At 41.4% G+C, this 12,681-nt stretch overlaps 1 protein-coding gene across 1 annotated transcript; it reads left to right on the top strand.

The window, feature by feature from the left end:
- Positions 1-7,934: 7,934 nt before the first annotated feature.
- LOC118099446 (E3 ubiquitin/ISG15 ligase TRIM25-like) lies at positions 7,935-9,076 on the top strand. Its single transcript, XM_035144076.2, has one exon. The coding sequence runs from the start codon at positions 7,935-7,937 to the stop codon at positions 8,973-8,975; it is 1,041 nt and encodes a 346-aa protein (XP_034999967.1). The 3' UTR covers positions 8,976-9,076.
- Positions 9,077-12,681: the final 3,605 nt, after the last annotated feature.

Genomic DNA, 12,681 nt, shown 5'->3' with positions numbered 1-12,681 from the left:
AAGTTTCCAGCGCTCGCCGTCCGTTGTTCCTGGCAGGGAGGGTGACGGAGCTGAATCCAGCGCACCCGTTTGGGCCTGAGCCTGAGACTTTAGCGAGAGAGAGAGAGAGAGGTGCGAGCCAGGAACCAGACACCAGACATTTCAGTGGGTCTGGGGCAGCAGGGTTCTGTCGTAACCTCAGGTTGACAGTGTGATTGATTGACCGTGGCTGCTGAAAACACCAGACAGACAGAAAAGCATCCTGAAGGGCTCGGATAAAGTGTGAGTGCATACAGTACATTTCATCGACTCTGTGAGACTTGTTCTCTTCTGGTGTTGCATGCAAGCGATCAACATTTCCACACCTGAAAGCCTCTCTCTGGAGAAAGTCCTAAGAAACGAGAGGGAGAAGATTGTTTTAGCGAGAGGGCGTGACCGTGTCTGGATAATTCTCCTCGCTTATGTAACAGTCACTCACAGCCTTCAGGAGAAAAGGCTCGTTCAGGCAGCAGAGTGTGATAAATAACCGCTGGTCTGGGGTCATTTGGGTTTGTGTGGGATTGATCCAAGCTCGACAAATCCACATGGACATAACTGACTTTTCTCTTTGAAAAAATGAAAATCTCTGGCTCACAAGCTGAGAACTAAGACCCTTGTATTAGACGATTAAACGATTGCGTCGATCCATGAATAATTTTACAGGCTTGTGAATTTGTGAAGCTGGATCTAAAAAGCGAAAAGCTCTGTAATCCCAGCGCCTTGTTCAACACTTGTCTGGAAATTGTTGCTTTCTCTTTCCATATCCATAATTCCTGAAGCGGCCTCTTCCATTTCTGCACTGTTCATACTTGGCCACGACGCCTGTTGGATTTTGGTGCAATAATCCCTTTGGATTTAATCAAGAGAGCGGATATGTTTTTCTGTCAAAACCTGGCCCTCGTCCTCTCCCATCCTTCATCGAGAGTCAGCACTCTGGGGATCTGCTTTGGCCTCGGGACATCAGAGGGGGGAGAAGATGTGAAGAGAAGCTGGAGGATGCCCAAAGACTGTATCATCATGCAATAAGGTGCATTCACATGCTGTCTTCTTTCAGGGGTGATGGAGCTGCTCTCACTCCACAACCTTCCCACCGGGCTGAACTGAAAGAAACAGGTAGTCATATTTTAAACCATATCATCCTCTCGAGGTGGCCTCTTACAACAACAGACTTCCATAAACACATACAAAAATGACCCTCCTCCTTCTCGTTTCCATTCAGGTGTCCTCAAAAGTGCGTGAAGATGATAGACAGTAGCCAGACAAGAAGCTTCTTTGGTTCCTCTCGCCAGGAAAGAACCAAAATTGCCAAGAATCACCTGGTGCCTGAAGGATTTCCTGCTGATTTACTCAAATACAAACTAATTTAGGTGGAGATTATTGTTAAATGCTTGGTATGTATCATTCAACACAATGCCGGGTCTGAAAATAATCTAATAAAAAGATTAAAAATCTAGTTTCCGTCTGTATTAACTTCTATAGAAAAGACTAGGGACAGATTTTCTCATGTGTGCCTGCTCTTGCTCTCAGCGGTTTCTGAGTGAACAATCGCGATGTTGTTTTGGCTCCGTTACTTCAGATCACTTACACGCACATGTTGAGCTACAAAAAACGAATCAGATGGAATTTTTGGTTCCAGTCCAGCACAGAGTGAAGTGTGAGCGAGAAAATAAAACACCTCATCGTTTGTATCTGTGTTTTTTCATGGTGATTGGGCAACAGTGACAGTGCAGTGACATTTTGAGGGACCTCTATCAGCTCAGAACAGCAATACTGTGCAAACATGACAAGTTGCACCATGTTTTGGGAGCTTACATGTAGATTTTTATTGGATTGACATGTCAATGTTCATACACAAATAGTACATTTTTGTTTTATCTGATGGCCTGGATGATATGATATTTTAATAACATTTTTCTATAAAGATTCCTGAAATTTGATTTTAAAAGAACTTATTGAAGAACTTTATTTTATACTTCTTCTGCTTATTTTTATATATACTTTATCGTATTGGTCGTTATAACAGGCACAATTGGATTAGAGGATTACACATTTCATAATTACATCGTGCTTGCACAGTGACAATAAAGTTCTTGAACATCAAAAATATCTGCTGGTGGACACTCCTTTGCCAACATGATACACTAAATATAATATTATAACATTGATTTATGCCAGCTATGCTCTGGCTTTAAATATCAACATATGGAATAAAATGTTTTTAAAATACCCTCGCAACAAAAAGTGTTCAGGTAAAAGTGATGAATCTCCAAAGAACAACTGAATCTGAGCTGATTTCTGACATAAATCCTAAGTTTTCTATGTGTAAATATGAGCATCCTGCAGCTTATAACACAAAGCAACACAAATAGCAACTCATTCCAGTCCAACATACCGATGACTTTAACAGACGTGTCGAGATGTTTCAGCTTTGAACTCGACCTGTGGTATGCAGATCATAGTTACATGTTCATGAGATGAAACAAGACATAAATTCCATTAGCGGTTCCTGTGCACGCCAGCACGCAGCTGCGTCTGTACATTTTCTCTCTTAACCTTTACCAATGCACGGTGGAAAGCTGGCGGTGTTAGCAGCAGCAGCAGCAGAGACGTGGAATGAAGAAAAATCTCTGTCAAACATGTTGGCAGAAAAAACAGGCGCTTTGACAGATATGCATACAGGAGAAGTAAGAACATAAAGTGAGCTGAAGTTTACTGTGAGTACGTACATGTCAGGCCTTTGTCCTTAAACCTGAATCCTTTCCATTCTGTGGGACTATACTTTGGCAATGGGGTGCCATGTAAAGCACAGACTTTATTTAAAGATGGACGACGTGTCTCCACCTCCTGCAACTATCCTAACTATAACCGTTTAATGAGAGAGGTGCTAACAAACAGTAAAAACTACAGCTTCACTACTGTTGATACATGGAGCAGCCATCTTGTATTTCGAACTCGTGGGCGGTGAGGTTCCTCCGACCAGCCGAGTCGAAATTCCGACTTGAGGGGGGCGTTCCAGTTGCAACTTCCAACTCGGGGATCGGTAATTCCGAGCTCATTTTGGGGAGCTGTCATTTCGTCCATTTTTACATACAGTCTTAATTTCAAAAATAATAAAACCTTTGAAGTCGAATTTGTAACATGTTTTGATGCCAGGACAACAAAGTAATTTGAAAAAACGTCTCCTCGGATGCACGGTGAAGCATCTTCAAGATCAAACAGCTGCTCCAGTTGACGTCCAATCACTTGGACAACTGAGAATCTTCATAGAAAACGATCAAGTCATTATCTGTAACCCTGATGCATAGTGGAATTCAATAATCATAGCAAAACGTTTAACTTTGAAAGAGGCTCTTAACTGACTTCATATGTCATGTATGATGAGATCATGCTGGACAGCAGAGATGGTTGTCTGTTTTTTTTGCAAGAATCCATCAGAATCCATTCATCATTCTGCTCTGTTATATTTCATTGTCAGTCCAAACACATCTCCACATGGAAAACTAGGAGCAGAGAGCAGCATGGAAAAAATGACTGGGTCACAACAGAAGGTATTTTGAAAAGAGAAGAGAAAAAAACAAAAAAAAGAGGTCAAACGCTACTTCAAATGTCACAGTGGTAGGTTTTTCACCTCTTCTGCACAGATTTTGCAAAAACAAAGAGAAAAGATAAGAGACTTTGAATGATTATTTAACTCATATCCCTTCCTGGTCTTTATCCACCTGCTGTGGGCCCTCATGAGTGCTGTTTGAAATCAAGACAGAGAGAGTCCAGGATGATGAAGAAAGTCTAGACTGCAGCTCTGTTACTCAGGAATTGACTGTCGGTCAATTTAAAACCTGTGAACGTGGCATGAAGTGATGGTTACATACAGGGAACAAATGTGTGTGTGTATGAGGCCAGAGAGGATGTGGCAGGAGATGAGATCAGTGACGTGAAGGGGCAAAGGTCAAAATTAGAGTCACTTATATAAGAGATCAAAACCTAGATACAGAGAGGGTAATGCTCCGTATCTGTGTGGTGTGTGTGTGTGTGTGTGTGTGTGTGTGTGTGTGTGTGTGTGTGTGTGTGTGTGTGTGTGTGTGTGTGTGTGTGGGTGGGTGTGTATAATTCTTCCTGCCAGGGGATTTTCCATAGTCACTGCTGTGTTCAGAACCAGATGCAATATTGGCAGTCAAACCAGTAGTCGGGTAGAAAAATAGGCCCTCAAAGCATTCTTCCCGCTGTCCCAGCTAATTTCACACTCACCCTCTATCTTGCTGCCGTTCCCTCTTTTAATGCCACCTCATCAGCTCACTATTCTACTCCTTCTTCTCTCGCTCTTTTGCTTTTTCTTCTAACCATCCGGTTCAGGCCTTTTCTCTACAGGAGCAGCTCAGTTCAAACAAATCTCTGTATTCATGTCAGTATTTAAGAGACACATTTCACGCACATTATTCATTTTATTCACGCTCTTTGATTGAACTAATAATCAATTCACACTCTCACCTTTCCTCCCTGCTGTCTGTTTCTATCACTACTCCTCCCCCACTCTCTCTCCCTCCCTCCCTCCCTCCGTCGCTCTGCTGCTCTCCGTCCATGTGAGGTGATTCAGCATCAGTGGAAGTTATGAAGGCAGCACGTGAGTGACCTCATCCTCACACATGAGTGTTTCACCAACCAGGGCACCATGAAGGGCCCCAGCACTCTGCAGGGGTTTTGATCAACACATGCATGCACACACACATATATGCAGACTGCACAGTGGAAAATGCATATAGCATATGTGCATGGACACATTGTCATACACAGACACACACGCACACACACATAAATAATTACTTTCATATTTGCTGTTGATTTTCAATGAGGCTTTCAATGAGGCTTTGTATAAACAGTCAGAGTACTCATATAGTCAACATTACATCAGCTTTTTAATGCCTCATTAGTGTGTGTGTGTGTGTGTGTGTGTGTGTATCAAGAATGGTGCGACTGAAAAGCCAAAAGGGCAAATACCAGATGGGTTCACATCCCTTGAAATCGACTCTCGGCTGATCGCACCATTTCCTATCCATCTCTCCCCTATACTTTGATATATGGTAATGATTAAATAATTGAGCTGTTAGCAACATAATATATTCAGTTTCATATCAAAGTTATGAGACAAGAATTTACGTCATAATTATACGATAGGATGCAGGTTTTTTAATAAAGAAAATGCAATTTTATTGGTCAACTTTAATGCCACCAGGGGGCCATGAAACAATTGGATGTGCAAAACACAACATTGCCACATAAAGAGGGTCTGGTGGGTGTGTTCGCAAACAGTTAGCTTTTTACACATTCATCAGACATGGAGAATTTTTTCAGATTCTCTTTCCAAAGAGTTACAAATGTTTTTTGTTTATGTAAAAGTTATGAAGTCCACAATAAAGGGAACACTGAAGCTCCTGAAACACCCTATCGGTAGTGCGGCCAACACTTCTGCACCAATGAGACGTCACAATGACTGGGCTTCATCAGGAGGGGGGCCTTAAAGAGGCAGGATCTAGTGTTTCAGACAGAGGCTGAAAAGAGGGGCTGCAGCAATGGACAGTGAGAGAAAAGTGATGTGTTTTCTGGACATTAGAGCATTTAATTGTTTCAAGTAATAACCAAAATTAGAATTGTGAACCCGAATAAGAGCATTAAAGTCCCGTTTTTTGTAAAGTTGTATCTTTTGACCCCAGTGTGAAAGTTTGTTCAAAACCCTTTTGGCTCCATTTTGGTGTGCCATGATATTCATCCATTCATTTTAAGCCTCTAAACACTCGTGTTTTCTATCTGCTTTTTATTGCTGAAAATTGATTGGTTGATGAGAGCAATGAGAGTGTGCCAAACCAGTACAGTTGCGATCTGTAAAACTAAAACAATGAGCTGAAAGACGCTAAGAATGCTTTGTTGAACTGAATCAAACTGAAGGGACAGTGACTTTGATCCCATGTTCATATACAAATACTGACTCACAATCACATTATCAGAGTTGCCTTGCCCACTTTTAATGCATGAATTCAAATAAACAGGCACAGCAGGCGTCTTGTCACAATGAAGTTGCACCAGCAACATTCATAAACATGCAGTGTTGTGCTCCTTTTTGTCCCTCTATGTGCCTCCGTTCATTGGCCGTCGTCTTGCCTCAGCCAGCCAGTTCCGACGGCTCCTGTTGTGATGTGACTTTTCCAATCCAGAGCTGTGGGACTCAGCCAATCACCAGACGGAGCGGAGGGCCTCACTCTTTCACAACATCTCCTGGTTCCACAATCAAGCATGTTTTTCAATGCAGAGTGATTAATAAGACATTAAGTTAAATATTGCCTTGGACGCCTCCTTGGGAAACTGCATTCTAAATTTTCCATTTATGACTTCCCTTTAGTACGAGATGGCTTTTCAAGATGTGATGTTTTTCTCATTTTAAATAAAAAATCCAGATTTAGTGGTGATGATGTTTGTTGCCAACAGAGGAAGAGACCCGCAAATATCTCCCATCCCCAGTTTCAGGTTTATACAACATTGGACAACTATGATGTCTGGGTCAAATATCACATCCTTTGACTGAGTGGATGAGCGTAGTCAGGTTTGTGTTTGTGCTTATGTATTATTTTCGTGTCTATTTTGTTTGTGTGTGTTCTCTTTGCAGGCGCTCGGCCAGTGTATGCCTGCACACAAGGAAGCACTTGTCCTTCTGTTTATTCCACATCTGTCATTGTCCCTCTGCGTATATAAATAAATCACGTCCCTGAAGAGCTTTCCAACCCTGCTTTCTTTTCAATGAGTTACATAAAAAGACTCACATTTGCTATGACTTTACTCCTCTGTCTGAAATGATGATGGTGAGAAGCTGTTATTAATGTATCATTAGCCAATTAATGTTCGTGCCTTGTGAACTTCAAATATGTTTTAATATTAAGGTCACTTTAACCCAGTCCTTACAACAATACCTTTGCTATCTTTGATACATGTAAAACCTGCTGTATGTGTCTGTTATTGCAGCTCTGTAGCCCTTCTCAAGGTTCCATTATAAACATTTACCATCACTGACACAAAATATCATAACAATAGACAACACTATGATTTAATGCTTTAATTTAGTTATTATGATCTGCATTTGCACAATTTACTAAACTTAAAAAAATTAAAGGCGATTATTTACACATTTTGAATGTCTGTCATCAAAGCAGCATTTTGTTTATTTTTCAAGTTGTACTTGCTAACCTTGGTGGAGATGTACTTTAAATTACTGGTTTGCTTCAATATCAGTTCATTTCACTTTATTTTAACAGGATGCTTCAATATCAGTTCATTTCACTTTATTTTAACAGGATAAGCCAGCCTGTATCAATACTGCTGTCCATGGAGTCATTGTCAGTTAACTGAATTCATATAAATACTGAAGACACGAGAATAAAAATTGGTTAAAAAGTAGTAGGTCAGTAGCTGTTTGTTGTGTACAGATTCGTTTGTCATTTGTCTAGTATATGCACTGATGCTTTTACACCATATAGAAGTTCATAACACATAAAAACATATTTTGAAGTTGAAGGAGTAACAATAAGTCTATTTTAAATGTTCTTATGGATGTTAGTGTATTTAACTAAGAGTCCTTGGAGAATGCCTATGAGATCCTGTCATAAGGAAAACATTTGGGCCAAAGTCAACTTATGATAGTCAATTAAACTGTTAATGGTTTATATGCAGTCGCCTTTAAACAGTGTGGCAACAAAGGCAGCCGCCTTTAAACAGTGTGGCAACACTGGTGGGGAGAGGTAAGACCATACTGTTGCTCTTTTCAATAGTGTGTTAAAACGTGGTAAAAAGAGGAAGTGAACGAGAGAGGGAGGAGCAGAGATCTGTTTCTGTTCAGAGGAAGTGAACCTATTCTACAGTCACTGGCACCAGCTGAAATGGAGCAGCAAGAAAATGAACTGGACAGAAAATCATTCAACTGTTCGATCTGTCTGGATCTACTGAAGGATCCGGTGACTATTGGCTGTGGACACAGCTATTGTATGAGCTGTATTGAAACCAACTGGGACCATGTGGATGTAATAGGAATCTACAGCTGCCCTCAGTGTAGACAGACCTTCACAGAGAGGCCGGTCCTGGTGAAAAGCTTTGTGATAGCTGATCTACTGGAGGAGCTGAGAAACATTGAACTCCTAGCTGCTACTGCTGATCACTCCGTTGGACCTAAAGATGTGGCCTGTGATTTCTGCACTAAAAAAACCTGTAAAGCTCTCATGTCCTGTTTGGGTTGTTCGGCCTCTTATTGTGAAAAACACCTCCAAACTATTTTTCAATCACCTCAATTTAATATGATGGAGCCATCCGAGAAGCTCCAGGAGAACATCTGCTCTCGTCACAATGAGGTGAAGAATATTTTCTGCCACACTGATCAGCAGTGTATCTGTTATCTCTGCGCTGTGGATGTACATAAAGCTGCAGCTGAAAAGAATAAGAGGCAGAGAGAGCTCTGGCTCAGGAGAAAAAGAATCCAGCAGAGACTCCAGGACCTAGAGGAAGATGTGAAGATGCTTCCAGAGGATGAGGAGGTCGTCAATGCCAATGCTGATAAACTAGTGAAGTGGAGTAAGGAGATCTTCACTAACCTGGTCGAAAAGGTGGAGAAAAGAAGCTCTGAAGTGAAGCAGCAGATCAGATCCCAGAAGAAAACTGAAGTGAGGCGAGTCAGAATGTTTCAGGAGAGACTGAAGCAGGAGATCACTGAGCTGAAGAGGAAAGACCATGAACTGAAGCAGCTCTCAGACACAAAGGACCACATACAGTTTCTAGACAACTACCCCTCACTGTCACCACTCAGTGAATCTACACACTCCAGCATCACGATCCATCCCCTGAGGTACTTTAACGACGTGACAGCAGCTGTGTCACAGGTCAGATATCGTCTACAGGACGTTCTGAGTGAGACAGAGACAAATATTTGACAGATACAAGAATATCAGAAGAGCAGAGAGGTCAGATGAATGTGGATTTGGATACAATGATAAATCTTTATAAGTCGTTATATTATGTTGGAAACAGCTATAACTTTTTTTACAACAAGATCTTCAGTCCAGTGTCAGGTCCTTGGTCCTCCAGAGTAGGAGTGTACCTGGATCACAGTGCAGGTGTTCTGTCCTTCTACAGCGTCTCTGACACCATGACTCTCCTCCACAGAGTCCAGACCACATTCACTCAGCCTCTCTATGCTGGAGTTACAGTTGATTATGGATCCACAGCTGAGTTAGGTTAACTCAAATAGACTCGAGTCATTAAAAGCAGTGATTTCGATTCTGTGTTTAAATCTTTAACTTCTTTTGTCTCCATGTTTGTTGCTCAAAGTTCGTCGTGGTGACGTTTCTGCTCCGCACAGAGATCAGCTGTTAAATAAACACTGACCTTCCTTTATCACACATATTTAGTTCTCGCTTTGTAAAGACAAATCTATAATTACACTGACATGAATGTGTTTGAAAGAACTAATGTTGCTGTTGTTTTCTAAATCCATGTAGAAATAAGGTTCTCTGATGTCTCTGTCTTTTCAGGGTAGATCACAAAAATACTCAGGTTCTAACAAAAGTCCAAATTTCTACAAGTGCACCTTGAAAATGACAAATTTTACCAGCCACATTTATCAGTCTGTAATTTCAGTTTTCTCCTCTCCACTCGACCGTGATGAAAGATAAAATACTTCTTATTCACCATTTGCAGAGTTTGATCTCACACAACAATCAGGAAACTTCCTCAGTAGATACAGTGTGTTTGGATTAATTCAAAATGAAGTCAGTTTTCTCTGTGAAGTGAATGAGTCTGATGACAGCTCAGAGACACTGAGGACAGCAAAACTAACGGCCATAAATCCACATGGCCTCAATGAGTTGTTGTGCTGTCTGCCTGTTTCCTCAGCCAGTGGCAAAAGGGTGTAACATTTACAACCAGCAAGTCAGACAGGGCGGGAGTGAGCATAAAAGTGTCAGTGAAAGAAGGAGAGCAACGTGTTTAATTCACCAAGCCGAAGGCAAGTGTTGTGAGAAGCAACTCCTTGTTTGTCTTAACTTGCGAGAAGCAGCAGATGAGTTTTGACATGCGGGAAAACACAACGTGCCCTGAGTACGTCAGCTCACCCAACAAAATCTGAGTTGGACTTCTCTACCTGTGTGGCGCGCTGTACCAGTTTGAAACAAATGCTGATAATTATTTGCAGCGATTGTTTCTGTCCATTTCAGGCCGAGGGGGATTGACTCTGAGGGATCAGCAGCAGCTGTGAAGCAGCGCTCACGAGCCCAGAGACATATGGGGATAAATTCCAACAGTGTAACGCAAATATTCCACTTTAATCTAACACATGGCAAACAGGAATAAGTCAACTTGTCAGATTTTCTCGGGTCTATAAATGAGCTGAGAGGGAGACAGACACAACAACCCAGAACTGTTTCCACACCACACTCTCCCAGGCATGTCTACTTTATGTTATACCTGCTAGCCATGCCATGCCGTGCTGTATTTTACTGTGTGTTTACAGCTCGACCGATTCTAGTGACTCACTCTGTCTTACTGTAAGCACAATATATATTGTAACATCACCAAATGTGATAAAAGTTTTATCACCAATTAAACAGTGAATAAGAGTCTTTGCCTTAGACATTAGTCAACTACATAAAAAAAAGACAACCTCCTCATTCATTTCAATGAGACCACTGTGTCGGTGCAGAGGGTTTTGGCGTACCACAGGCATGGCTTAAGTTTTTGATACTGCACAGTCTATTATTGTCTAGCAATAGAGTGCATTGGCGGTTACAGGCCTTTACAGTGAAGCATTCAGAAGACTAACCTGTTCTGTGATGTGTTAAAACCTCCCTCCTGGCCAAAAGCTGGGTTGGTCCTATTGTTGTTTGTGGGGATGTGGGATATTAGAGTACACGCTGGCACCTCTACTGTCTCCAAATGGTGGAGAAAATGGTTGCCACACTGAAAACTTTCCACAAGAGCAAAATCCAATCTCAAAGCAGAACAGGCTGCTGTAAACGGTCTTGGCATCTGATAAGACTTCAAACTAACTTTTGGATTTTACCTTCTCACTGGCACACACCGACACATCTTCTTGTGTTTTTGTTAATGCCTTATATTTGGTCAGCCTAAAAGTGCTGATGACAAGGCAGAGGAAGACGAGAGAACTCTTAATGGCTTCTTCTCTCCCTCAGCTGAATAGGAACCAGGGAAGCCAGACTTCACCTGGCTGTTTTGCACTGTGGATCTTGGACAGATGAGTATTTGGTTCAGCCCAGTGGAGACCATTAAGGTGAATGCTTTTGATGGATTTGGTCCAAAATTCTAACCTTTTATTCAGGGAATAGTTTGACATTTTGTGAAATATGCTTTTTGGTTTCCTTGCTAAGAGCGAGATGAGAAGATAAATACTAATCTCGTAACTGTGCGTCTAATACGGAGCTGGAGCTTAAATATAGCTTTGCTTAGCTTAGCTGATTAGTAATAATCTATACTCTTGGCAAGTCACTCTTTTAATGCTGAACATCTCCTCAGTGATGTGAACTATTGGTTCGAAGCAGAGACACATTGGGAATAACTTGTCTCCACAATACTATTTGAGCACAGTCAATATGGGATGTTGAAGTGAGTTGGAGCAAAGGAGTCATACAAGAGCAGTGTTAATATTAACGTACCCTCCCTGATAACGATGAAATCATGTCTCTGAACAATAGAAGCCACCGTGTTGGAAAGTTTACGTGGAGGGGAAAAAAATGACTTCCAAAACAACAAACTTGTCAAAGGTACCACTGCCAACGTTGTGTTTTGATTATCAAGAAAAGCTGCTCCTGGCCTTGGCTTCCACTGGCATTGACTTTTCCAATGACGTACTTGTATCTGCTGCAGAGGTCGAGGATAATAATGAAGTAATAGAAAATCTGAGCAACTTGGCATTTGACAAGATCAGTGGAGGTGATTTACTGAGGCTTAATCCAAAGGTTTGTTACTGTGCCAGAGGTCTGGAAAACAGTGTCGGATGAGCTCATTACATAGATAGTTGGGTGTTTTCTCATGTTAGCTCACGAGCCATCACTCAGAAAATGATTCAAACGACATTCTTATGTTTGGTTTTTGGCATAAATTCTTGTTACGAACACATTCATGCTACCACATTAGAGACTGCTGTTTTAACTGCTGTTTAAAATGCACTAAAATCAATAAAGGGGGCAATTTCCTCTCCCATTTGCATTTCTATTTACCTTCTGCTTTCTTCTTGTTCTTATTCACTGTTTAATTTGCTTCTCATTGAGCTTTTAGTCTACATTTAACATTTCCATAACGATTTGGGCCTTGGGCTGGCAAAACGAGATAAAACTATCTAACAAGCCCTCCGATAGAGCGAGGATATGGGTGCAGATCGCTAACAAATCAGAATCAGAACTGACTTCCCAGCTTTGTCCGAATTTTCTTGTCAAGTTGCCACATTCCCAGCAATTATTTTGGTGAGAGCAATGCTACAGGAACTGGGAAATGTAGCCCTTTAAAACGTTGCCGTTATTGCTCTGTCTTTCTTGGTATTTAATTGGTGTCACTGGGATTATAATGATGAGTTTCAGATGTTACATTGTTTACACCGAGACAACAGCTGGAATCGTCAAGCAGTCG

Source organism: Hippoglossus stenolepis, chromosome 20 (assembly GCF_022539355.2).
Source record: "Hippoglossus stenolepis isolate QCI-W04-F060 chromosome 20, HSTE1.2, whole genome shotgun sequence".
Taxonomy (NCBI): Eukaryota; Metazoa; Chordata; class Actinopteri; order Pleuronectiformes; family Pleuronectidae; genus Hippoglossus; species Hippoglossus stenolepis.
The sequence above is the reverse complement of the archived record's forward strand: the minus strand, read 5'-3'. Positions and strand labels throughout refer to the sequence as shown.

Coding starts and splice junctions, on each gene's coding strand:
- LOC118099446 (XM_035144076.2), top strand. CDS start 7,935: ATGGAGCAGCAAGAAAATGAACTGGACAGAAAATCATTCAACTGTTCG.